General features: G+C 33.1%; 1 protein-coding gene and 1 long non-coding RNA gene across 2 annotated transcripts; one reads left to right on the forward strand and one right to left on the reverse strand.

The window, feature by feature from the left end:
- Positions 1-4,704: 4,704 nt before the first annotated feature.
- Positions 4,705-6,196, reverse strand: LOC141487043 (uncharacterized). The gene is made up of 3 exons (XR_012468176.1): positions 5,554-6,196; positions 5,400-5,492; positions 4,705-5,098 (listed from the first exon to the last, which is right to left on the reverse strand). It is a non-coding gene; the product is annotated as an uncharacterized lncRNA (long non-coding RNA).
- Positions 6,197-14,880: 8,684 nt separating this feature from the next.
- Positions 14,881-26,765, forward strand: Pp2C1 (Protein phosphatase 2C). Its single transcript, XM_023163870.2, has 8 exons — positions 14,881-15,328; positions 16,220-16,339; positions 16,395-16,517; positions 16,646-16,902; positions 18,775-19,006; positions 19,358-19,950; positions 23,406-24,084; positions 25,962-26,765. The coding sequence occupies exons 1-8, from the start codon at positions 15,025-15,027 to the stop codon at positions 26,093-26,095; spliced, it is 2,442 nt and encodes an 813-aa protein (XP_023019638.2). The 5' UTR covers positions 14,881-15,024; the 3' UTR covers positions 26,096-26,765.
- The last annotated feature ends 774 nt before the right edge of the window (positions 26,766-27,539 follow it).

A 27,539-nucleotide genomic window follows, 5' to 3' on the forward strand; every position in this document is an offset into this window, starting at 1 on the left:
TTTTAGAAAAATGCCCCCCTCCAGATAATTTTGCTGGGATATCCTCAAAACGAGGTAACGGGTATTTATCTATTTGAACATGCTGATTTATGGTGACTTTTAAATCGGCACAAATCCTCAACCTGCAACAACCTCAAAGCAACAACAATACGGGAAGCCCTCATAACTTCAGTGTTAGTTGTATCGATTGGTTCCAGAACACGTTTCTGATGGACCAATCGATCAAGTGCAGCTGAAACTTGATCCTGTAGCGCTAACGGAACGCTTCTCGGGCAAAATTTTCTTGGTGTGATATCATTTTGTATATTTATATATATTTTGGCTTGGTGACACTGTCAATCGTGCTTTTGTGTTAGTGGTCCTCCTTTATATGATATATTTTTACCCCACGAGGTAAAGGTAAGAAAGCTAAACACCAGTCCAGGCCAAAAAGTGGTGTGTCGTCATAGTTTGTTACATAAAGTGACAATGTTAATTTATTGTCGAAAGCTATCACTTTCACCATACAATTTTCCCAAAGTGCTTATTGGCTTTTCGCCGTAGGCAATCAAATCTTTATTTTAGTGATGGACTGCCAATTTTATTCCAAATTAACCTGCCTACTACCGCATGCACAAAGCCAGGATCACGAAGCATGTCAATATTCTTTGTACTTATTTGTACTGGTAACATCACTTTACTAGCCATTCCTACCTTTCTAATATTTAGAACGGTCGAGTTATATTCTGTATCTCCGGATTCAGATTCACTATTATATTCCGAAGAATTATCGTTTTCATTGTCACTTTCATGTTTAACACAGCGTGTTGAACGTTTTGATTTCCCCTTGTATTTACGTTTGATTGTCTAATGATAGCATGTGCTCAAATCACACAAACTCGCGAAAAATGATTGTCTTCATCGGAACTGCCACACTTTTTATCGGAAGCAGGACAATTTCTGTGTGGGTGTTTCAAGTCCCCGCAGTAAAGACAGTCAATACTCGGAAATAGTTCACGCACTTTATTTGTTTGTTTAGCGGACGATGCACTTTGTCTGCCTGATTTTCTTACGCGATTCAAACTATCAGTATTTTGTAGGTAAGGTTGAAAACACGATAATTGTTTTGTTTGTATAGATGCTTGCTCTGAGAGGCTAGCGGTAGCTCTACCTCTTCCAGTGTAGTTTGGTTAGATGAGAGTTTTTGGATTATTTTCTCTTGCCACTCACGATTGTTTATACCGAAAATCAGCTGATCGCGAATTATTTCATTCAAACCGGTACTATAATTGCAGTCCCCCGCGAAAGCACATAATCGATTCACATACTGTCACAGATTCATTTTCTTTACGAAAACATCCAGCAAAATTTATTCTTTCTACTAATATGTACATTTTTTTTCCATAAAAACGATTTAACACCTGGATGAGTGCTGTATAAGTCTTTGTCGTTGGCTTATTTGGCTTGTAATGGTCTACTAAAATTTTAAAAACATGCGGGCCTACTTTGGATAACAGCAAGTTACAGTTGTCCTTGTATCTGGAGTTCTAATTCAATTCTTTGTAAATAGTAATCCCACTGTTCTGTATTGGGCTCAAAATTGTTAAATCGACCTTTCTTGTAAGCTTCATTCACGTTCTCAGCAATAGCTATTGCTTTTCGCGCTGGGCTCTTGAGTAAACTCGTCGCCAAAATGTAGTATGATGGGTGGGTGTAACAAACACAAAATTACACTGTGAGTAAAATTGTATTCATAAACTGTTTACAACTAATTAACGAATGATCGATTCCTATTCGGACTGTCAATCTGTTGAAAACTACAATCCCGATAAGCTCAATAAAAAATAACCGTTTTTAGTTCATTACGAAATATTGCAACACCACCTCTACTCAACAGAACGTTATAAAAGAACATTGTTATCATTACTTTCAATAGCAATATCATAACAATCATACCTTCAAATTATTATCCTGTTAGATACAGTGTGTGTGACCCATTTTTAATGGAAACACCCCTAAAATTTGAGGTTGTAAATCGATTTCAATAATTTTTTTTAAAATGTCGGGTACTAAAAGGTCTACCTTGGGACAAAATTTGAAATGTTTATTAATGTTTCAAGGCATACTACGATATTTTTTCTTAGTCGAAAATCGGGATTTTTTATTAGCGATTTTTCCATTGAAAAAATCACTACGCCACTGAATTCAGAGTGCCTCTAAATAGGTGTGACCAAAATTTCATGAAAAAATATTTATTATTAACAAAGTTATGACAACTCAAAAATTCGAAAACTCACACAGCTAACAGTCACAATATATCAGTTTTTTATGATTTCAACAATAAAGTGCCGCCAGAGGAAAAAAACAAATAGCGTAAATATATTTAATGAAAATAACGGAATTACATTCACACAATTCAACTAACAATGAAGCAAAAAATTTGAATAAACGTAACTAATAACTAATTATTGAAATGTTTCGATTCAGTGCAACAATTAATTCTAACTCATATTCTAGTAGCCTTTACTAATCCACCAAGTATTTCGATACATGTGTCGTAGCGCTTACGAATGTTTCTGATTACGTTCCTTAGTTCTTGAGGGCTAATATCTGCACATATCTGTCGAATTCTTGCACAAAGTTCATTTCTATCTCTTGAGCGGTTTTGTAAATCTTTTGTGTGAGAAGTCCCCAGAGAAAAAAGTCCAAAACTGTGAGGTCTGGAGATCTGGGTGGCCACTCTATAAACGGACTACCACGGCCTATCCATCGGTTTGGAAAATGTTCGTTAAGCCATTGCCTCACATCTCTGGCATAATGAACTGATCACCCATCTAACTGGACAATTAAATTTTATCGTTCATTGATTGGCAGCTCGTGAATAGCATCCAAAAACTCTGTGTTTAAAAATTCTAGAAACCTCTGCGCATTAATGTTTTCCTCAAAAAAGAAAGGACCAATAATTCGTTCGTTCAATATCCCACACCAGACGTTGATTTTTTGGGAATACTGGCCTTTACAGTTTATTATCCAGTTAGGATTATCCGCTGCCCAGTAGCGACAATTCTGTGATGACACTACTCCATTTGTAGTGAAAGTGGCTTCGTCGGTATATAAAATATTTTTTAGGAAATTTCTATTGTTTAAATATTCCCCTTGGGCCCATAAACAATATTCCAGGCGTCTTGCTTCGTCGCCTTCTTGAAGTGTGTGTAAAAATTTTGGCTTGAAAGGTTTAATATTCTTCGCCTTGAGACATCTCGGAATAGTTTCTCGTGGAATATTCAAATCTAAAGTGGCATTCCTTATACTGGCATTAGGATTATTTCCGAAATAATCTAAAATGATTTGATCATGATACTGCACCAGTTTCATTGAATACTTTATTTATTTTATTTACGGTACCGTAGCTAATACGAGGACGATCTAGATGCAAACCTCTCTAGCACTGTCATCTCCCGAAAGGCGTACAATTTCAATTTTCTCTCTTACGCTCGTAATTGCAGCCATGACACAAAATAATTCGAATAACTGTAAGGTGAATATTGTTGACAATAGTACACTTGAATCTTTCACAAGTGTCAAACTGTAATATCATTTCCATGGCAACTAAGATTCAAATTGAAATATTAGGTCTTAGTTTTAGTTAATTTGCGTGAAAACTTGAATGTAATTCCGTTATTTTCATTAAAAATATTTACGCTATTTGTTTTTTTTTCATCTGGCGGCACTTTATTGTTGAAATCATAAAAAAAATATTCTCATGGCTATATTTGTTGATATAGGGTGTTTTTGTAACTGTTAGATGTGTGAGTTTTCGAATTTTTGAGTTGTCATAACTTTGTTAATGATGAATATTTTTTCATGAAATTTTGGTCACACCTGTTTAGAGGCACTCTGAATCCAGTGGCGTAGTGATTTTTTCAATAAAAAAATCGCTAATAAAAAATCCCGATTTTCGACTAAGAACAAATATTGTAGTATGCCCTGAAACTTTAATAAACATTTCAAATTTTGTCCCAAGGTAGACCTTTTACAACTTGACATTGAAAACAAAATTATTAAAATCGGTTTACAACTTCAAATTTATTTTAGAGGGGTGTTTCCATTAAAAATGGGTCACACTGTACAGAAAAATGTAAACACTTCATGAAAAATATATAATTTATTATCACTATTTATTTAGACGTTTCTCAAAATCATTGCCCACATAGCAATAGATATTCCAGGTATATTTCATGAATATACATTTAAGGATATTGTATTATGCTATGAATATGCCATGAATATATATATCTTCTGGAGAATATTCCCTGGAAGTGCTCCTGGCGAACCTTTGATATATTTTAAGAATATTCCTTGGGAATATTCTTGGAATATCTTATAATATTCTTAGAATATCTAAGGTATATTCTATTAAGAATATTCCAGGAATAGAACCTGAGGAATATTCATAAAATATTCAGGATATTCTTAGTTTATTGTAAGAATATACAATAGAGAAACACCATAGAATATTCTTTAAATATATTTTATGAATATTCTAGGAATATTTGGAATATTCCAAGAATGTGACGAGTAACCGCTATTAGGCATGTATATATTGCATTTTGATACAAGATTCACACAAGTAATAAAACACATAATATTCATAAACAAATATATTTTAAAAACAATATGCACTGAAATATTTGACGTTTCAACCAATATTAAAAATAAAAAATCTAATTCAAAATATTTATTCACTGAATAAAATATTCCTGAATACTGTCATATTACAAATATTAGAAATGTATTCAAATTAGGATGTTCCTACTCTCAAACAAATGTATACTAAAAAATATGCTAAAATAACAACTCTGTGAATTCATCAGCACTAATTAAAGAATAATAAATATATCATTTCATTGAAAAAGAAAAAGTGCATTACATCAAGAAATAGGTTAGGTTAGGTTTCTCACTTAGAAAAATAAACCCACAAATAAAGTATTTAAAATGAGTGGTATGATGGGTTCTTCAATGAATTTCACTTACTTGAAGTTATTCAAACTTTGCTCACCAGAAAAGTTTTCCTTATATTTGTCCAACAATGCATCAGCCAGTGTTTCAATAGTAATACCTGGAACAAAATGTACATTAACGTTCATTATCACTATTTGAAAGTGGCACAATAAAACTGGAATAAAAATCAAATAGATATTTTTCGCATAGGTTACTCATGAACATTTACAACATTTTATGACTTGGAGAACAACATGCATTGTCTTGTAAAAAAGTAATCATTACGTTTTCAGTTCCTTGGCGCACCTGCCTGTACCAGGTACCACTCTGTTTCCTTTTGGGCAAATTGATACTATCTTGAAAACGAGTGATAAAAATTATGAAAACAAATGATACAAAAGAATGTGTCATTCACTTACTTTTCTCTATTGAAGATACACAACTGAAATCACTCTAGTTCAAACATGTACTTAGTCAAACCAACAAATCCCACACACCAACTCTCCTCGAACCTAAAATGAGGTATAGTAGGTTAATCACCATGACTTTACTATCGATACTATTGCATTTTACTTATTTTTCTTGAAGACTAAATAGATACAACTCTCCTGTTTGAAGATCCAAAATCAAACTATTCGCTGTACTGCAAATTGGACAACCCCAAATTATAAATGGTATACTGAACGTGACAGAATTATACTTTGATAATAACACCAACACACCATACATTACACACGCGAACCTGCCACGTCAACCGCCATGTTGAATCAAATGTCGAATTTAACGCAAACGCAAATGTACCATGCATTAAGGGACAGGCGCTTTCACAGAGCTTATTCGACTGTCGCGCGCTACACTTCAATTGACCAATGAGAAACGTTTACTCCAATTATTCACTTCCCCATTTCTCTGTTTCCAGGATTTTTCGCTTTGTAATTAAATAATTTCAAATACAAAAAGACAAATAGGATGAGAATTAACCAATTTATTGATGCAATTGGTTCATTTATTGGCCCATTCAAATTTTTTTGTCGTTTCCAACAGTTGCTGTTGGAGCAATTCATCCAGAATCTTTGCGTTGAGTTCAAAAACTGGTTAACACTATCAGGGTTATATACATTAGGTTATGCATTCGATTAAGATCTTCAAATTTTGTTGTTTTTAATAATATTGAATTATTTGAATACGTTATTATAAGATAATTCAAAATTCCATTGTATAGAATATTCCAAAATATACCGTAGGGATATATTCTAAGAATATACCATATGGTATATTCGAGCGACAATATTCTTAGAATATTCAAAGGAGAATAATCCATTTATAGACATTCTATGCACATTCTTTCGGGAATAATCCTGCCATATTCATTCAAGCATATTCTATGAATATTCTAAAGGCATGTATATATTCCAAGAATATTCTATGAATATTTGGAATATATACGTTCGTTTTATGATATACAGGGAATATTCCATGAATATCTAGTGCTGTGTGGGTGAATGCAGTCAATATTGACGAACAAAACATCACCCATAATTGCTCATAAAAATCAAACTCTTGCATAAAAACATCGCATCCACCAACCAACAACCATAAAATGACATTTATTGAGACCAGTAAGAGCCATTTCTCTATATCAGGGATCTCCAAACTACGGCCCGTGGGCCAAATCCGGCCCGCCAGTGTCATCAATCCGGCCCGCGACAGCCAATGATTTACTGTCATCAATCTGGCCCGCGACAGCCAATGATTACCTTTGTTGTTACTATTGCTGTGATAAGTTGAAGAAGAAAACACAGAATGATAATTACTCGGTTTTATTTACTTGCAAGGTAAAACTTAACGACAGAAATGATGACAAAGAAAACTTAACTTAAGTATCTAAGTTTAAGCATATTAATAACTAACAAATAATTGAAATGAATCACAGTAAAACAAAAACACTAATGAGATTTATGTAATTGTGATTTTCCACCGACAATACTTTGTAGTTGTGGATCAATTTTACTTGTACCAATTATCAAAAGAGATTTAAGATGCTCATCGGTTAATTGAGATCTGTAAACATTCTTTGTGTACTTCATCTTGGAAAACGTTTTCTCACACAAGTAAGTAGTACCAAAAACAGAAAACAACCCACGAGCAAATTTATGCAAATTATCAAATTGTTCCAATGAAAGACTCTTATAAAATTCCAACAAAGATGAATTTTGATATTTGTTCTTAAGCATTTCACTGCACCGTAAATCAATAATTTCCATTTGGACTTCCGGAGCCAGGGTTTCAATGTCAGAATCAAAAGGATTTTGAAAATGCTTAATTTCATTAGCAATGACATCAAAATCTGAAAAACAAGTATCAAAATTTATCTTCAAAGCAAAGTTTCGATTGCAGATCAAAGTTTCGATTGCAAATTGACGGGAAATTCAGTATCTGTAGTGTGGCTGAATATATCACATGTTTCAACATGTGTGAAACATTTTTTACGTAATTGCGATTGAAATAGTATTATTTTCTGCCTGAAGGGTTTGATATTGGTGTATAAATCAGGGAGAGTCTGATTTTCTCCTTGCCACCTCAAATTCAGTTCTCTGTTCAAAATCTGTTTTTCCGTTAACCAGCTGTCGCAACCCTCAGAAGTCGAAACTTGTGCGAGCTAAGGATTAACGAGGTCTTACCTTTGAACGTGTGATTCCTAACACGGGTTCGTTCATATGATTTGTCAAATCGACATAAAAGGCTAACTTCAACATCCATTCACGGGTTCTTTCATATGATTTGTCAAATCGACATAGAAGGCTAACTTCCACATCCATTCACTATTTGCTAAATCGGCAAAAGGGCGCTGCTTCTCATTTAAAAACACTTCGATCTCTGCTCGAAGTTCAAAAAATCGCTTAAGGACTTTTCCGCAACTGAGCCAGCGTACGGCAGTATGATATGGTAAATCATTTTCTCCAATCTGTTGAATAAACTCGCGGAATTTTTGGTGATTCAGCCCAGTGGATCTGGTGAAGTTAACAACTGATATGACTGGTTTTAGAACTTCAGACATATCCAAACATTTTCCGCACAAGGACTGTTGATGAATGATACAATGTAAGACTAATGATTTTGAACCAACCACCATCATTTTCTACAGCCTTCAGACACAAGTGCAACCACTCCTTGATTTTTACCATACATATTTTTGCCTCCATCAGTTGTTATAGATTTCAAATTTCTCCATCGAAGGTTCTTTTTATTAATGGCATTTTCAACTCCCTTAAAAATATCTGCCCCAGTTGTCGTGCCGTGAATACTATCAATATCAAGAAGTTCTTCATATACTTCATGGCATTTATCTACTCCGCGAATAAAAATCAATACCTGAGCAGTATCTGACACATCCAGTATCAGACACAGTATCAGTCACATAGTGTCATCACAGAATTGTCGCTACTGGGCAGCGGATAATCCTAACTGGATAATAAACTGTAAAGGCCAGTATTCCCAAAAAATCAACGTCTGGTGTGGGATATTGAACGAACGAATTATTGGTCCTTTCTTTTTTGAGGAAAACATTAATGCGCAGAGGTTTCTAGAATTTTTAAACACAGAGTTTTTGGATGCTATTCACGAGCTGCCAATCAATGAACGATAAAATTTAATTGTCCAGTTAGATGGGTGATCAGTTCATTATGCCAGAGCTGTGAGGCAATGGCTTAACGAACATTTTCCAAACCGATGGATAGGCCGTGGTAGTCCGTTTATAGAGTGGCCACCCAGATCTCCAGACCTCACAGTTTTGGACTTTTTTCTCTGGGGACTTCTCACACAAAAGGTTTACAAAAACCGCTCAAGAGATAGAAATGAACTTTGTGCAAGAATTCGACAGATATGTGCAGATATTAGCCCTCAAGAACTAAGGAACGTAATCAGAAACATTCGTAAGCGCTACGACACATGTATCGAAATACTTGGTGGATTAGTAAAGGCTACTAGAATATGAGTTAGAATTAATTGTTGCACTGAATCGAAACATTTCAATAATTAGTTATTAGTTACGTTTATTCAAATTTTTTGCTTCATTGTTAGTTGAATTGTGTGAATGTAATTCCGTTATTTTCATTAAATATATTTACGCTATTTGTTTTTTTCCTCTGGCGGCACTTTATTGTTGAAATCATAAAAAACTGATATATTGTGACTGTTAGCTGTGTGAGTTTTCGAATTTTTGAGTTGTCATAACTTTGTTAATAATAAATATTTTTTCATGAAATTTTGGTCACACCTATTTAGAGGCACTCTGAATTCAGTGGCGTAGTGATTTTTTCAATGGAAAAATCGCTAATAAAAAATCCCGATTTTCGACTAAGAAAAAATATCGTAGTATGCCTTGAAACATTAATAAACATTTCAAATTTTGTCCCAAGGTAGACCTTTTAGTACCCGACATTTTAAAAAAAAAATTATTGAAATCGATTTACAACCTCAAATTTTAGGGGTGTTTCCATTAAAAATGGGTCACACACACTGTATCTAACAGGATAATAATTTGAAGGTATGATTGTTATGATATTGCTATTGAAAGTAATGATAACAATGTTCTTTTATAACGTTCTGTTGAGTAGAGGTGGTGTTGCAATATTTCGTAATGAACTAAAAACGGTTATTTTTTATTGAGCTTATCGGGATTGTAGTTTTCAACAGATTGACAGTCCGAATAGGAATCGATCATTCGTTAATTAGTTGTAAACAGTTTATGAATACAATTTTACTCACAGTGTAATTTTGTGTTTGTTACACCCACCCATCATACTACATTTTGGCGACGAGTTTACTCAAGAGCCCAGCGCGAAAAGCAATAGCTATGGCTGAGAACGTGAATGAAGCTTACAAGAAAGGTCGATTTAACAATTTTGAGCCCAATACAGAACAGTGGGATTACTATTTACAAAGAATTGAATTAGAACTCCAGATACAAGGACAACTGTAACTTGCTGTTATCCAAAGTAGGCCCGCATGTTTTTAAAATTTTAGTAGACCATTACAAGCCAAATAAGCCAACGACAAAGACTTATACAGCACTCATCCAGGTGTTAAATCGTTTTTATGGAAAAAAAATGTACATATTAGTAGAAAGAATAAATTTTGCTGGATGTTTTCGTAAAGAAAATGAATCTGTGACAGTATGTGAATCGATTATGTGCTTTCGCGGGGGACTGCAATTATAGTACCGGTTTGAATGAAATAATTCGCGATCAGCTGATTTTCGGTATAAACAATCGTGAGTGGCAAGAGAAAATAATCCAAAAACTCTCATCTAACCAAACTACACTGGAAGAGGTAGAGCTACCGCTAGCCTCTCAGAGCAAGCATCTATACAAACAAAACAATTATCGTGTTTTCAACCTTACCTACAAAATACTGATAGTTTGAATCGCGTAAGAAAATCAGGCAGACAAAGTGCATCGTCCGCTAAACAAACAAATAAAGTGCGTGAACTATTTCCGAGTATTGACTGTCTTTACTGCGGGGACTTGAAACACCCACACAGAAATTGTCCTGCTTCCGATAAAAAGTGTGGCAGTTCCGATGAAGACAATCATTTTTCGCGAGTTTGTGTGATTTGAGCACATGCTATCATTAGACAATCAAACGTAAATACAAGGGGAAATCAAAACGTTCAACACGCTGTGTTAAACATGAAAGTGACAATGAAAACGATAATTCTTCGGAATATAATAGTGAATCTGAATCCGGAGATACAGAATATAACTCGACCGTTCTAAATATTAGAAAGGTAGGAATGGCTAGTAAAGTGATGTTACCAGTACAAATAAGTACAAAGAATATTGACATGCTTCGTGATCCTGGCTTTGTGCATGCGGTAGTAGGCAGATTAATTTGGAATAAAATTGGCAGTCCATCACTAAAATAAAGATTTGATTGCCTACGGCGAAAAGCCAATAAGCACTTTGGGAAAATTGTATGGTGAAAGTGATAGCTTTCGACAATAAATTAACATTGTCACTTTATGAAACAAACTATGACGACACACCACTTTTTGGCCTGGACTGATGTTTAGCTTTCTTACCTTTACCTCGTGGGGTAAAAATATATCATATAAAGGAGGACCACTAACACAAAAGCACGATTGACAGTGTCACCAAGCCAAAATATATATAAATATACAAAATGATATCACACCAAGAAAATTTTGCCCGAGAAGCGTTCCGTTAGCGCTACAGGATCAAGTTTCAGCTGCACTTGATCGATTGGTCCATCAGAAACGTGTTCTGGAACCAATCGATACAACTAACACTGAAGTTATGAGGGCTTCCCGTATTGTTGTTGCTTTGAGGTTGTTGCAGGTTGAGGATTTGTGCCGATTTAAAAGTCACCATAAATCAGCATGTTCAAATAGATAAATACCCGTTACCTCGTTTTGAGGATATTCCAGCAAAATTATCTGGAGGGGGGCATTTTTCTAAAAATCGATGAAGGACGCATACCTTCAAATGGAGGTCCACTCAGACTCCCGTAAATATTTGGTAATCGCTACACACAAGGGCTATTTCACATACCAGCGATTACCATTCGGGATCGGTTTTGCACCCTCACTTTTTCAATGAACCATGGATCAGATACTGGCAGGAATAAAGAGCGCAGTATGCTATCTGGATAACAAACTGTTGACAGCTCCAGATATTAAAGGAAGTTCTGCGTCGCTTACAATCTGCAGGAATAAAAACCCAAAAATCAAAATGTGCACTGCACTATCACTTATTTCGGCAGATTCATTGAAAAATTTCATGTGAAGTGCGTACCTTTAGATCGTCTTCTTAAAAAGAGTGTAAAGTGGGAATGGTCGAATAGAGACACTGAAATATTCGAAAGTTTAAAGCGAAGCCTGACCTCAAATGATATCCTAGTGCCTAGTGCATTATGACCCTAAAAACCCCTGGTTGTCAACAGTGATGGATATATCTCCAAACCCTTGGTCTCGTCTTCATCTGGACTTTGCGGGACCTTTTGAAGGTAAAATGTAGATGATACTGATTGACTCCTAAACGCCTTGGTAAGAAGTTATACCGATGAACAACATCACATCTAACTCTACTATAGACATTCTCTGTTCGATATTTGCCAAACTGGATTTACACAAGTTCTTGGTAACGGATGATGGGCCACAACTCTTCTCAAGTGAATTTGAACATGTCTGCAAGAACAATGGAATAATACATATTAAAGTGACTCCTTATCATCCAATATCAAATGGGCTGGCTGAGCGTTCTGTTCGCACCTTCAAAGAGAGCACCTAATATAGATGTAAACCAAAGGTTTAGTTGAACTCCATGATGAGTTTGTTATGTATACATGAATTGATGACAGTTAACCGAACTTGTTTTTTAAAATAAAGAGGATACCTGTCAAAAATAAGCAAAACGTTAACTTTATCCTACTTGCATAAAATTTGGCATATGGATATAAAATTGCCGTAGACACAACTTTTTCAAGTAACTTTTTGTTAAATTCGATCTAGAAATGCACTTTTTCAATTTTTTTCAAAAAAAAAGTTGAATTTGACAAACACTGAACGTCAGTGGGTCGCAGTTGGCCGCATCATTTCAAGTTAAATTTAAAGCACAAACAAGTGCCGAAGTTAGACTTCATTGAAACTTTTCGAAAAAAAAGTTTCCCATATGGTGCGCACTTTAATAGTGACACTGTATATTTATAAAATAAATCATTTGAGGTGAAAATGTATTCTGTTCAAATAGTTCCTACAAGAAATCTGATTTATCATTGATGATTACGAAAATGGGTCCAGTTTTTCTACCACCTACTAGATTTTTATTCATGTATGGCTTTATAACAAAGCGCATGATTTACTGGATTAAAATTAAATTATTTTAAATGAACTAATTCATAACAATGATAAATGTTAACTTCAAAAGTAATGAACTTTGCTTCATAAAATCAGATGTAGAAATTTGTGATTTATTCTCAGATTTGATAAACAAGCGGTACGGTTTGTGAGGTCCGATGTAAAGAGTTTTCGATTAGAAATCATGAATACTTATAAATACGATTGAGGTTTGATATTATTGTGATTTCATTCAAAATTGGTATCTAGGGGTCTTTGTGGACCGACATTATGAAAGGGGATATTTTTGATGTTTTTAATGATCATTTGTTTGATCTTTCTCTCATAAATAAAGTTTTTGAAACTTGGTTTATATTATTTCATTATTTGACATATCTCAACTGAAAAAAGGTTAGAAAAATGACAACCGACATTTTTTATTGAATATTGTCTATATGCAACTCGAGAGCCTCGTGCAAAGAAAGAAAAATCAAAACGGAAATCATATTCTTTCTGTGACGTAAGTTAGTTGTTAAGTGAGCAATAACAGATTTAACACCGGTTGCACAAGAATAACTATTTAGTATACAAACTGAACATTGAGCAGAAATCTTTTTAGTCTGTTGATCACAGAATGAATATGACCTATAGCACACATATGAAAAACATATTTTTCATGTTTGAATACAGTTTTTTTCATTTACATTAATGATTTTCAGTCAGCATGAATTATTGAAGAAAAAAAACATAATGTGGGTCCACAAAGACCCCTGGATACCAATTTTGAATGAAATCACTTGAAATATCAAACCGTACCGCTTGTTCATCAAATCTGAGAATAAATCACAAATTTCTTCATCTGATTTTACGAAGCAAAGTTCATTACTTTTGAAATTAACATTTATCATTATTATGAATTAGTTCATTTGAAATAATTTAATTTTAACCCAGTAAACCACGCGCTTTATTATAAAGTCATTCATAAATAAAAATCTAGTAGGTGGTTGAAAAATTGGCCTCATTTCCATAATCATTAATAATAAATCAGATTTCCTGTAGGAACTATTTGAACAGAATACATTTTCACCTGGAATGTTTTATTTTATAAATATATAATATTCCTCCGATTATCAACTAAACCAACCGCCACTGTTTTATGGTCCAACTTACTTCAAATGTAAACAAATTCTCCATAACCTCTCATTACCCGCCACCCCCCCGACGCCAATAAGTTGTACAGAAAAGGATAGTCCGATACGCGCTTCAAAATACATGTATTGTATTGGTATAGGCATGGCAACTCTATGTCTTATTATTACTCTGAGATTGGAAACGTATTCATTCATATCCATCATGAATCAAAACTAGCGTGAGGTTGGTTTTGAAACGGAATTTGACATTACGTTACGTCAGTTGTCAGTTTTTGCTTTATGTTGATCGTTATAGTTTATAAAGCGCCGAAAACTTTTCATCAAATACGTTGTAAGGATGTACAAAAAAATTATTTCAACGCGGTAAACTTTAAAGTTTTTATGTCTTCTTCTTAATATTAAACGTCAAATATCAGTGTTGACAATAAAGAAAATCTCGAAAATACCAGAAACATGTGAATATGGTCATTTGGTCCAATATATTTGAGAGAGGATATTTATCTTTCACTGTGACTTCTTTTAATAACTTTTAATCGACAACGATTCGATATTTTTATTTTCTTGACGCCTCAATTTCTTAAAAATTCAAAGACTACCTAAGCAGAGGAAGTCCAAGGGAATATTATAGGTCTTATAATTGTCTGTTCTAATGTGAACTTGTGGATACCAATAAAATTTTATGAAATTTGATTCGTCATGTTTCTATTGGTTGGAGTAATCCATCAGAAATTCCATGTTGATTTTAATAACTCGCCTTATTTTTATTACTTTCCATTTCATCATGCCAGGGAGCGCTACAATCGCACGTAGTAATCAAAGACATGCGGCCAACTCTTTATGTTCTAGATTACATCAGATCCTAATGAAGTATTAGAAGGACATCTATCTTAGCATTTGACACACTTTAAAAGTCATAAAATGACAGTTACGCCATTGCCAAAAATTTGAATAAATAAAAACATAGATGTAAATGTGATATACTTCTGAGAAGAAATAATTTGATTATAAGTTGAAAGTTTATATGTGAAAATTAATAAAATGCCTGCATCAATAGGCGTGAACCTGCGTGTTACAGGACATTGCCGCCAAGGTGGTAGAAAATACATGGAAGACTTTTTTTCAGTAGCATATCAACAAACAGAAGATGAAAAGGATTTGGAATATGCATTTTTTGGTATATATGACGGTCACGGAGGGGCAGAAGCGGCTGCTTTTGCCAAAGATCACTTAATGGAAACTATTATAAAACATAAGAACTTTTGGTCTGATTATGATGAAGATGTCTTACGAGCGATCAAAGATGGTTATATTGCAACACACTATGCTATGTGGAGAGAGCAAGGTAGGTAATAATGTGGCAAATCTCGTCAATTTAGGATACATTGTGTCAAGAAATAATTTTTTGAGAAATTCCATTGTTTACCGAGGTCAGGTATCTGCACATCCTTCGGGTATTAAAATTAACTGGTAAATATAAAATTTATTTCAGTCTTTGGCAATAGGCAAAAGAGAACTCGGCCGCTGATAAGAATTGTACCTCTATCATAAAAGTATGACCATAAGGGAGGTATTTCAACTCAGCCGGTTATTGAAGAACGGTCATAGTCATATGTGTTATCAGAAACTTTTTTTCCTTAAAATCACTGAGAAATTACCTTTCGTTACGGCAACTAACACTTTCTTTCCAAAAACATACCATTTTGACGTTTGTACAGCAACGACATATATCTAGAAAAAAATTAAAATGCATTTATACCAGAAATTCTTATTCTACTTTTCATTTAATGAAATCAAAAAGTCCTATATCGACTACACACTCGTATTCATATTCTGAAAAAGGTTTGTATATATTTAGCAATTATTTTGCAAATGTTTTCCTGTTTAATCAAATCCATCAATAAGTATTTTCTTTATCCCAGACTTTCTGTATAATCAGCCGTCTTTTCTTTAAGGAAAATTAATGTTCTGAAAATTTCTGGAATCTTAATGTCACTGAATTATAATGCCTGGAATAGGTATTTACCGGACTCAACAAATCCCATTTCGTAACATTAATCGTGTCTCCAAAGGTTTAACTTCAATAAACCAGTTTGATAACATACAATAATCTCTGTTTTAATAATATCCCTCATTAAAATTGCTTTAAAATTCTTTATTACTCCATTAGTCAACTTTCGTTTGGTGAGTTTGGTGAACATACTAGAGAATATAATAGTTGAAATTTTATTTGCAGAAAAGTGGCCCCGTACAGCTTCTGGTCTGCCCAGTACTGCAGGAACAACTGCAAGTGTAGCATTCATAAGACGTGGTAAAATTTATATTGGACATGTTGGAGATTCTGGTATCATTCTTGGTAATTATTTCATATATTCAACAATAATTTGAAATAATTTTTAAATATTTTCAAGGATATCAAGACCCAGACACACTTGGATGGAAAGCAAAAGCTCTCACTAGAGACCATAAACCTGAAAATGATGATGAAATGGCTCGTATCAACAGTTGTGGAGGAAAAGTAGTGTCAAAATCTGGTAAGGGTTTTTTTATCAAAAACAAACCATATAATGTTATAACCTCCTCAAAACAATTTCATTACATTATTTTTCTTCTGAATTGACTCTTCAATAGGTATTCCTTTTTCAATTTGATATATTTTTAGGTGTTCCTAGAGTGGTTTGGAATAGGCCGAAAATTGGTCATAGAGGACCTGTTCGTCGCTCTACTCCAATAGATGAAATTCCATTTTTAGCAGTTGCTAGAAGCCTAGGTGATCTATGGTCATACAACTACCAAAGCAACAGATTTATTGTTTCACCAGATCCTGATTGCACAGTGCTCAAAATTGATACCAACATTCATCGCTGTCTCATATTTGGCACTGATGGACTATACAACATGCTCAGCCCATCAATGGCGGTAATTTTATACAATTTTTAATATGATGGTGTTGAAAGAATGATAGAACTTACAACAAGCCTTTTAATCTCAGGGTAAAAGTTTTTATTTTAAGGGTTCATAGGTGTTACAGCTTTCTCTGTAAGACAATTCTTGTTTTCAACCATGCAAAATCAAAAGGTCATGATTATAATAGAAACCCGATTCATATAAATACAAAAATGCAACAGTGAATATCGAACTAATAACGCCCTAATTCTAAGCTTAACTAAAACGTTCTCTTTCAAGTAGAGTTCAAGTTTATAACACCTACACATACTGAGGAATTCCAGGAGAATTGGGACCAATGATTTGACCTGACAGCACAACCAATACAAATTAAGATTAAATAATTGTAAAGATCCTACCTTGGGTCGCTTCTTGTTGAAGTGATGTTTGAATTTTTTATTTATATGTAGATTCTTCACCATCCACACACATCTATTCACACAACCAATATCTTATTCAACTACGATTTTTGATTCGGCATTGCACTACCCTATTTATCTCATCGGTAGGTACTGACTGACTATTCTCGAAGATCGTATATTTGAAGTATTCAGTTTCATTTGAAAAAACATAGAGTTTTATGTGCCGTGCTATCATTCAGAACAGTTATATGAGTGATTATTTTCCTCAATGCATAAAAATAATGCAAAAATTCAATGCTAGGCAGCTTTTATAGACCTGCTGTAAATTTTAAAATTTTACTTTCAAGCGAATGCTTTCATATATAATAATTTAAGATAAAATCCTGCAAGCTACCTATTGTTTCGTGATTTTTATTTTTGGTTTAGCAAAATTTAGAAAATTTTCACACATTTTAATCCATTGAACTTGAATAATTTCAAAAGGCTGAATACTTCGTTATTTAAAACTATTATACTTCCCTCAAAGTTCTAATGAAAGCTCAATGTGACATGAACTGTATAAAAGGTGCGGTTTTATTTATCCCTATTGCCTGTATGTCTATGGCGCAAACATATTAAACTCAACCAAATAAATCCAACTCCTTAACAAAACCGATTACTTTATTTGGTGAGTGATCTTTCAGATCAACTGGCAAGTGTTGGACTCTGTCAAAACGCTGAAAATATAATCGAGTCCGCGGCAGGGCAGTCACAGAGTATGTCCTCTGCTCTTGATCCTCTCAAGTAACATTTAGCCATCCAGGCTGTAATGTGCAGCTCTGGCATACTGAAGAGATGTCAGTTGATTGTTCGATATTGAGGTTGTTGAATTTTCAGTTTGCAAGATTCCCACTTCAATGACAGCAGTAACCTCCTCATATGAGAGCATCCATGAGTCAGCTATACCTGATGATATATTAGATTTAGCCAAGGAGTGCTTTTTACCTTTGTTTTAGTTAAATCATCGTTTGTTTCTGCTGCTCAAGAATTTGGTGTAAGACAGATTCATGAGATACCGTGCTTTTGAGGATTGATAAGTTGCTTCCTAGCTGCACCACCTTGCTTTATTAAGCATTCCTTGCTTTATTAATAGGATGAAGAGTTGGAAAGCTGAGAAGTTCTTGCTCCTGATTCGATTTTACAGGGCCCCGCATTATTGTAACAAGACTCTATGGTGAAAGGGGTCCTGGTATCTCGAAGGTTTGGTTAGCGACACTGAGGCGTCATTTAGAGACTCTTACCTACACTTGTGACACCTCACCTGGAAGGGTTTTTCGAATGCTCCCTCTTCAGAGCGAATTTCTGTCAGATAATATTAATAAATAAAAACATTCCGGTGATGTTATTCACTTTATTAGATGGTCAAAGGATATGACTGTTCAATATATTTGTTTCAGTATGTCAATTAGTTTAATTCTCTAAAAAGCATATGCTCTTTTGACAGGTACACATTGTTCAGCAAGTAGAAAGACATAATGAAAATGCTGCTCTCAGTGACTCCACATATAAAACTTGGTTGAATCCTAGCAAACTGTTGGTAGAAAGAGCACTTGAAAGGTGGCATGCCACGAAAATGAGGGCGGATAATACATCAGTAGTTACTTTGATGCTGGATCCACCAGGTCCGCCTAGAGCACAAGTTTTGAAAGATCGCAAAAAGAGTTTACCAGATACAGGTGAGATGTTATTTTTTTTTCACAAATTATGTAGAAAAGAGGATGGAATACTTGATATTCCATAAAAGAAAAATTACCATACGCATTCAAGAAATAAGTTAAATTCTGCATATATATTATTATCTTGTTTTGATAAAAAATAGATTCAAAAAATAACTGAAAAAAGGCCAGGAGTAGTTATGAAAAATTATTTAAATGTTGTGATGTTATAATATATAATATAAAAAAAATTTCAAAACTTTTTTTGTTCTCTAATAAACCATTCTGTTTGGAATATCTTTTATTAATATTCTGAATTTCACTATTGGTGGTTAGTTCTGAATCAAGCTATGACAAAGTTTTATTTTTCAGGATTGAAAATAATGACTAGGTTTTATGGAGAAAACTCGTCTCAGGAAAAAAACAATCCCCCTAATTGTGATAACACACCAAGTGAAGAACCTAACCAAGCAACCTCTCAAACAATTCTTGAAACTGTTCCTGAACCTGAACAAACACCATCCGTACCTGCCGAACCTACCCCTATTCCTGAAAATGTAGAGAATAATGAAGACCAAAATCTCTATCCGACGGTGTTATCAGAAAGTATGCCCGTCTCCTCAAGTGACCTTACAGTAAATTTTCCTTTGAAAGAGAGGAACTTTTCAACAAAATCCAGAGAGAGCACCAGCTTTGATCCAAGAGAACCTCTGCCCCTGAATTTGGGTTCCGATAATGAAAAAGAAAATGTTAAATCTGTTGACAGTAATGATAACACTATTCAATGTAATGAAGTATCTTCGAGCAATATCGAAGTTGACAATACTTGTAATGATGAAGAACCCATTCTTGAAAGATCTGTGACAACTTCGAAACACAATCTGCGTAGTGGTAAAAAAGGAAAATGTAATTTATCGGTTCCTTCAAAAAGTCCAATGGCGGAGGAGACAGAAAAAAAATTAAAAGTAAGTATATCTTTCGTTTTGTTCAATTGTTGAAAGATGCCAGCTGGATATTTCCACAAATGAATCTTTAATTTGACCTCATCCATTGAAATTTTTGTCAAAGAATTGGACGTTATATAAGGTTTGGGTTTGAGAAAAATTATCTTTTTGACTCAGTCTGACACTTTTCAAAAGAGGTGAATAAAGGCTCATTATGGATGCTCAGGATGCTTTCCATAAATTATTTTTCATCCTACTTATTTTCTAATTTTCTATTTTTGTTCAAATTGAAAGGGGGATATTTTTAGAAGAGAAAGGAAGTTTACCACATTTTTATATATAAATGAAGAAGTAGAAAATTAAAAAGATTTTTTCAAAAGGCTAATTATGTCTTGACGCAGGTATGGTAATCTTGTATTCACCTAAGTAAATTGCCGCAAATTTTCTGTAACAAGTGTGTGTATGGGTACAAATATTAAACAGATTTGTGTCAAATTGTATTTCTCAAGATACATCAAGGAAAAACTAGTTTGACATGTTTATCCTCTCTATAAATAATTTCACGTTGCTTTTCGTTCCTACTAGTGAAAAAGAAATTTTGGAACTTATAGACATTATAAAAAAAACATGTCCCAACCCTCAAGGTTTTGATACCAAAGATGTTATTGGATTATTGGCTGATACTTTCAAGTGAATTAAATACTCAAGTAATATTTCACAAGGGACACTTTTTGAAAAATTTAATATGTGCATCAAACAAACCTATGTTAAAAAGTGATAATGAATTTACATGCCTATAGCATGTATTCTCTCATTCTTAGTCTAATCAAATATTTATTGAATATATGTGGATTATCTCTGAAAATACAACACAATATCTGAATGATAATAATAATAATAACGATTATTTTCCCAAGAAACATGTTTATAGTAGGGAAAAATAATAATTCAAAACTAAAGTATAGGTTTCCGCGGTCAGCAATTTGATATACTGTCGTCCGGGTTGTACCTCATGTTCACTTGGAGCTGAAAAAAAGCCAGTGACGACACTTTGTGGTCAGGGAGATTACGACCATATCGTTGAGTCATGTAATTTCAGTTTCAAATGTTTCTTGAAAATTTTTTCAAAGTAGAAGCCGAAACGTCGAACAGATGAAAATTACAGACGCGGTTCAACCTGAATGGCTTGTTATGTTTATATACTGTAGAGCATTCGCCACACTATATTTATATATACCTGATTTTTTCATTCTATCTCGTTTGGGTTTTGCATTGAACAGACTTCTGTCTAAATTATTCGACGTAAGGCTCTGTGAACATGTCTATTTGGATAAAAAATCCACAGTGCATGAACATCTGCAAGAATCAAAACAAAAGATAAGTAAAGATAACCTCAAAATCCTACACATGTGTAATAGAGGGAAAAAAATGAATTTGTTGGAAGCCATAGAAATTAACAAATCAATTAAAAGCCCGAAATATATAACCCTAAACGAGCAACTCGATTGATGTAGGTCTCCAATCTTGAATTTATAAGTTTAACAACCCTTATAATTATCAGTGAATTTTATAGTTGACACCCTTGTTTATTTAACTACCTCTCCTTCTATTTTACTTGAAAGCTCCGGATATAACCGAGTTTTCAAGTTAGTTTTATACTGGATAATGGGGTAAGACCCAAAACCAATCGTAAAAATAAAATAACTAGTTTAAATTAGACTAAAGTGTTTTTATTCATTTCATTAAAGTGATCATAAATTTTCATTTCAAAATAAAATCTCGAAACATTAATCTCTCCTAGAACCTAATCTGTATATTTCAAGATTTTATTTCAAAATACTTATCTTTTTATTTGAAAGGAAAGCAGCATTTGTAAATTCCAAACAAAATATCTCACAGTATATTTATTATTATTGTTTCATTCCTCAATTTGATTTCTACTACTCAAGAAAATAAATATCCCACATAAATGTTTATGTTAGGAATTTTTATTATTTTATTTACAATCAAACAGGCTCCATATGTGTTCTTTGGCTAATTTGAGTCGCTATGATGAGTTTCCACTATTGAGATATTAGAATTAGTAGGAAACTAGCATTTCAATCTAATTTGACTGTTTATAAAACAATAATCCTACCACACTTTGATTACTATGCTACTCTGATATCATTACTAAATGGTAATTCTATCTCTACTCTACAAAAATTACAAAACAGAGGAATGCGCTTGTTATTAAAATGCCATAAATATACTCCTATATATTATCAATGATTAATATTCTGAATTGGATGACAGTAAAAGGTAGATTACAATATTTTTCTATAATATTCATATTTAAAATACTCCCTGGAAAAGCACCACATTACTTCAATGAGTTCATTACATATGACCATCAGATACACAAATATGATACAAGAGGAAGAGATAACTTGGTTGTCCTACGAACTAACCTTGCAAGAACAATAAATTCTATATTTCACAGAGGACTCTTGGACTATAACAAGCTTCCTAATAAAATTAAATAAAGTAACACCCTCCAACTCTTCAAACGTTCCAATTGAGTTGTTCATCATTCTTCTCTCTATTAATCTCGTCATCATTTACTACTGCTTTTTTTACACACTATATTCTACTATATGAGTCTTCTATATTTCAGTTTTTTTTTGTATTTTGCTTAATAGTAACTGATATATTTGTATAATATTTATGTATATTAGAATATCTATTTCAAATAAACCTATTTCTAATAATTTGCAAGAAATGGGGAGTTTTTAAAAATATGTCAAAAATGGACACTTGAAAATTGTCCAAGATCACAAAAAAATTATTGATTTGAAAATTTGGCTTTTACACCCACCTAGGTAGGCAACCCAAAAGGGTTGCCTCATGATTCTCATAGAACATACTATTGAAAGTTGAAGAGATTTTTCAATCTTCTGGTATAAAAAAATCAACAAATGCATTATTGGTGATCAATTATTTTGTCAAAATTCAAATTACATATTTTGCATGAGAACACTTTCATTTTTTTTCTGATTGATTTGGACTTTACTTGATCAAGATTCATAGTAATTTCATGAAGTACATTCTACAATTTAATCATCACAAATTTTATTTTCAAAAATATATCACGACATGTTTCGCAATCACAGTAGCTTTTTTGTAGTGAATTACATACTGTGATAGCGAAATATGTGATATATTTTTGAAAATGAAGTTTGTGAAGATCAAATCTTAAGGTGTAGTTTATGAAAAAAACTTTCATTTTTGCTTGCTTCATAATCTTCTTTGAACATTATAAGGATTTTTTCCAGTAGACTGATATGATGGTATATTTGGTCTTTGCAGAAATAATTCTCAGAAATTTGTTCAATGAATCTTTCAAAAAGTTACAAAAAAACACTTATCGTCACCTCACTAGTAAGGGATAGGCAATTTTTCAAATAATAAATAATCTCAATATTACTTCTTTTCAGACACCTAAAAGGAAATTGGAGGAAGACCAAAGTGCATCTCAGCCAAGAAAGAGTCTTAGACTAGATAGTACCAAAAAAAAGACCGAAGAGAAAGTTGAGAAGGAAAGAAAAGCTTTCGAAGCTGAAGAAAAATTGAAAAAGCTAGCTGAAAGGGCTTACCTTGTTAAAAGTAAACCTAGAAACATAAATCCCAAACCAAGTCTTGCCCAAAAGATCTTAAAAGTCAAAAATATTGCTCTAAAAAAGAAAAATCGTGTTTTGAATAAACCAGTCACCAAAAAAAAGATTCAGATAGTACTTAAAAAAATGAAGAAATCTGCAGTGTTGAAAACAAAGCCGGTGGTGCCAAAAGTAGAAGGCAAAAAGAAAGGAAAAGTTTTGGTACCTGCTAAATCATCAGAAACTTTAAATCGCAGGAATTCAAATAGGAATGTATCTCAGCGTCAAAGGCAAACTGTAACAAAGAAAATAGGAAAGAAAATGGATAATGAAGTTGCCAAAAATAAAAGTGAAGGAAAACACGTAAAAATCAAAAGTAAGGATAAAATCACGAGGAGCAATATGAAAGAAACTTCAACAAGTAAAGAACGAAATGGAATTGAAAAAGTTGAAGACCGTTCTTCAATTTCACCAAAGACATTGAATATAAAAAAATCGGTCAGACACAGCGCTATTATAGGTAAATAGAATTCCTACATAAAAAATGAATAGTAGAAAATATTCCTTAATGGTCAAGAAATGACAGTGCAATTAAATTTAAATTTTTAATTGAAAAACTAGAATAAAATTGGATCAACTGTTGAAGTAATGAGTAGATAATAAGAATAAGTCACAACATATGATGCAAATAGACAGGATTGAAGTTCATTGAATTATATTGTATTCAGCTACCCATTGACGAAATTTTGTCATTTTTATGCATTCAGATGTTTTTTCAATACATTTCTTGGTGTTAGAAATATCAATGTTTATTTTTGTTTAAGCACCAAAATAGAAAGGCTTTTCAGGAATAATTCAAAGTAAGTAACTGTCAGGAAAATACAGCATTAGCCCATTAAAAACCCATGATGTTTGAGTTTAGCCTATAGGCAATCTAAATTTAAATATAGGATAGACAAAATAACTTTGTCTAATTTCTCCTAAGATTTTCATTTATTTTGACAGGTTTCGGTTCGGTTTGACAAACAAATCCTTGAATACACAATAATATAGTCAATATAGTATAAGGATTTGTTCGTCAGACTGTGTCAGCTTACTTAAGAATACCATCATTACATAGTAAAAAGCATTTCCCGCTGACTGTCCCTATTATGTATGCTTAGATCTTTAAAACTACTCGACTGATTTTGATGCAGGTTTTTTAAAAGATAGAGTGATTCAAGGGGAAGGTTTATATGTATATAACGAGCATAATATAGTGGAGAAACACTGATAATTTTAGAGGTTTTTGATATGACTTGGTAAATAAACACTTTTTTTGCGCTTACATTGCAAACGCTGACTGAACCCTACAAGACAGATCAAAATACTACAGTATTGTACACCTTCAAAAGGTATACAAAAAAGTCGACGATGGTTTATGTCTATTACTTAGGGATAATCCACAATAACCATTTTTGTCCTTTCCTTTTTTTCAAAACAATTTTAAGCAATACAGCATTAATCCTTAACCAATTAAGTACTTTGATATAAATCAGTATGGCCCTTTACAGCATGTAATTCAAATGAATATTTTCGAAGATATCACAGATTTAAAATGCAGGGACATAGTGGTTGCGGCACGTGCCTATAATAAATAGCGCGTTGAAGGCCGTGCTTTGCCCTAGCACTATATGATTAGCAGCGATCGCAAATGTTATAATTGCCCCCGTGAGGAGCCGGTGCGGTTCGCTAGTTGTTTCAATAAACAGAAACTGGTCGTAACAAACAAAAATCTTAGTAGAAATTGGACAAAAGCTACTTTCTCTTATATCTTATATTTAATATGAATTCCCACAAAATAAATAGTTCATCAATCGAACAAGTCTTGTTTTGAAAGATTTCGATACATTTAACACTTTTTGAATATCTAGGGATTTGATTAAGTCATTTCTCACAAAACATAGTACTGGCAGTACTATGACTTCAATTGATTTGGTCCTCTTGATAACAGATTATGGCAGAAGTATGCAGCAAACTGCAGTTACACCCGCTGCTCGAAAGTTCAGCTCAATACATCTAGAACTGCAAATTTTAAACATTCTTATGAATCTTGAGAATTTTCCTGGGTGCTTGGATATCTCCGTGAAAGACATTACTTTTCTGGTAGATATTTTTTGTCACATGCCTTTTTCAGATTGCTTATTCAGTACAAAATAGTTTGTCTTCAGAGTTTTTTATTACAGACTCGATTTTTTTATTACAGCCTCGAATTTTTTGATCTCATGAGTTCTAAATAGTTTACTCATGTAATGTAGCAACTTCATTCTACTTTTTAATTGCACTGTCTGAATAGTAAAAACCCAATGGTTTTGTTTATATGTTATTTGTCATCCATATTTCCATTTATATTTTCAGATACTGCTTCCCAGAAGGGAAAACCAACAAAAGTAAAGACAAAGGTAGAAAAAAACTTTCCGGCTAAAAACTTGAGAATACGTTTACAACAGAAAACAGAAAATTTAAAAAAGAATGTTATGCGTAAGAAGTAAGAATGTGTTACGGTAATGAAAAACTGAAGAACTGAAAAAAAACTATCATTTTTTATGTAATTTCATTTTGAGATATTTTGGTGGTATATTTGCTGCATATTGAATTTTTTCGATTTTCATTGAATGGTTTGTTGAACATTATTGAAATTATTTGTTTTGAAACAGTGTAGTATTAAGTTAGAATTTTTTGAAGGTTGTCGGCATTATTTCATGTTTACTATGTAAAGTATTTCTTTTATTGATACTTTGCTTCGTAGTCATCATACGATTGTACCTTGAATTTTTTGTGTTGATTTCTTTTTAATTTGGTAATTTCTTGTACCAATTTTGTTTATAGCTTATTTTAAATATCAATTTCGGGATTTTCAATAAAACACATTTACATTTCTAACTTTTTAAATTCTTTCAACACTGAAAATTTTAATCAAAAGCTCTCATGTGAGACACTGATTTTTTCAAATGTTATCAGTATTATTGAAAATCCTCATAAGAAGCATTATTTATAATCATACGTTTTACACATTTAATTTTAAGTTGTGTGGTTACAACAAAAATTTTGTGCCTTTGTTACCAAAAATATTGAGAAATGTTACATATGTACACTTGGGCAAATGAAATATATTTATAAGAAATTTATTATTTTCTCAAAATACAATTTATAGTTATTAAAGTTGTTTCATTGAAAACATGTGAATGGATTGAATGAATATGTAGTCTTTTCATAATTATTAACCATGGTATTCATACAAGGTGTTTTGAAAAAAATGTCTTTGTGGATTCTGTAGAATTGTGTATTTATTCGCATTAAAAATAAGTATTTTGATATTCTCAAATATTGTGTACCAACAGAAAAGCAATTATGTTGAAATATGGGCAAACTTTCACAATGGGAGTGGGATTTCACGATTATGATACGTTCATGGGAAGTGTTTAAATCTGTTTTTCCGTTAATCAGCTGTCGCCACAATACGACCGACAACTCTCAGAAGTTGAGAAACTTGTGCGAGCTAAGGACTAACGAGGTCTTACCTTTTAACGTGTTATTCCTAACACTTGGTATATTTGATTCCATCCAGAGCGGTACCTATCAGAAATACGCGATGGACTGTGGCTGCTCATCGTTTTGAGGTTCAACTTAATACACCTCGAACTTCACTGTTTAAGGACTATTTCACTTAGAGAACGGCATTTATGTGGAATAAATTTCCTGGGAATGTTTTTCTAAATGAATATATTCTCTAGTGATTCAAATCCAACGTGAATCGCTACTTTGGCACAGGCACCGCTCTTAGAGCGCCTTAAGGATTTTCCTGTAGTGCTTGTGCCTTGTCCTTAAAAAAATAAGTCCTCTGACAGAAGTTTATTTTAAATATACAGAAGAATTTGAATGTCAAAGTAATACATTATCACTTAGTACTGCAATGTCAGAATGCTTTTGAAAAAG

Source organism: Leptinotarsa decemlineata, unplaced genomic scaffold (assembly GCF_025532065.1).
Source record: "Leptinotarsa decemlineata unplaced genomic scaffold, Ldec_3_MD MMD2_tig00078346_RagTag_RagTag, whole genome shotgun sequence".
Lineage (NCBI taxonomy): Eukaryota > Metazoa > Arthropoda > Insecta > Coleoptera > Chrysomelidae > Leptinotarsa > Leptinotarsa decemlineata.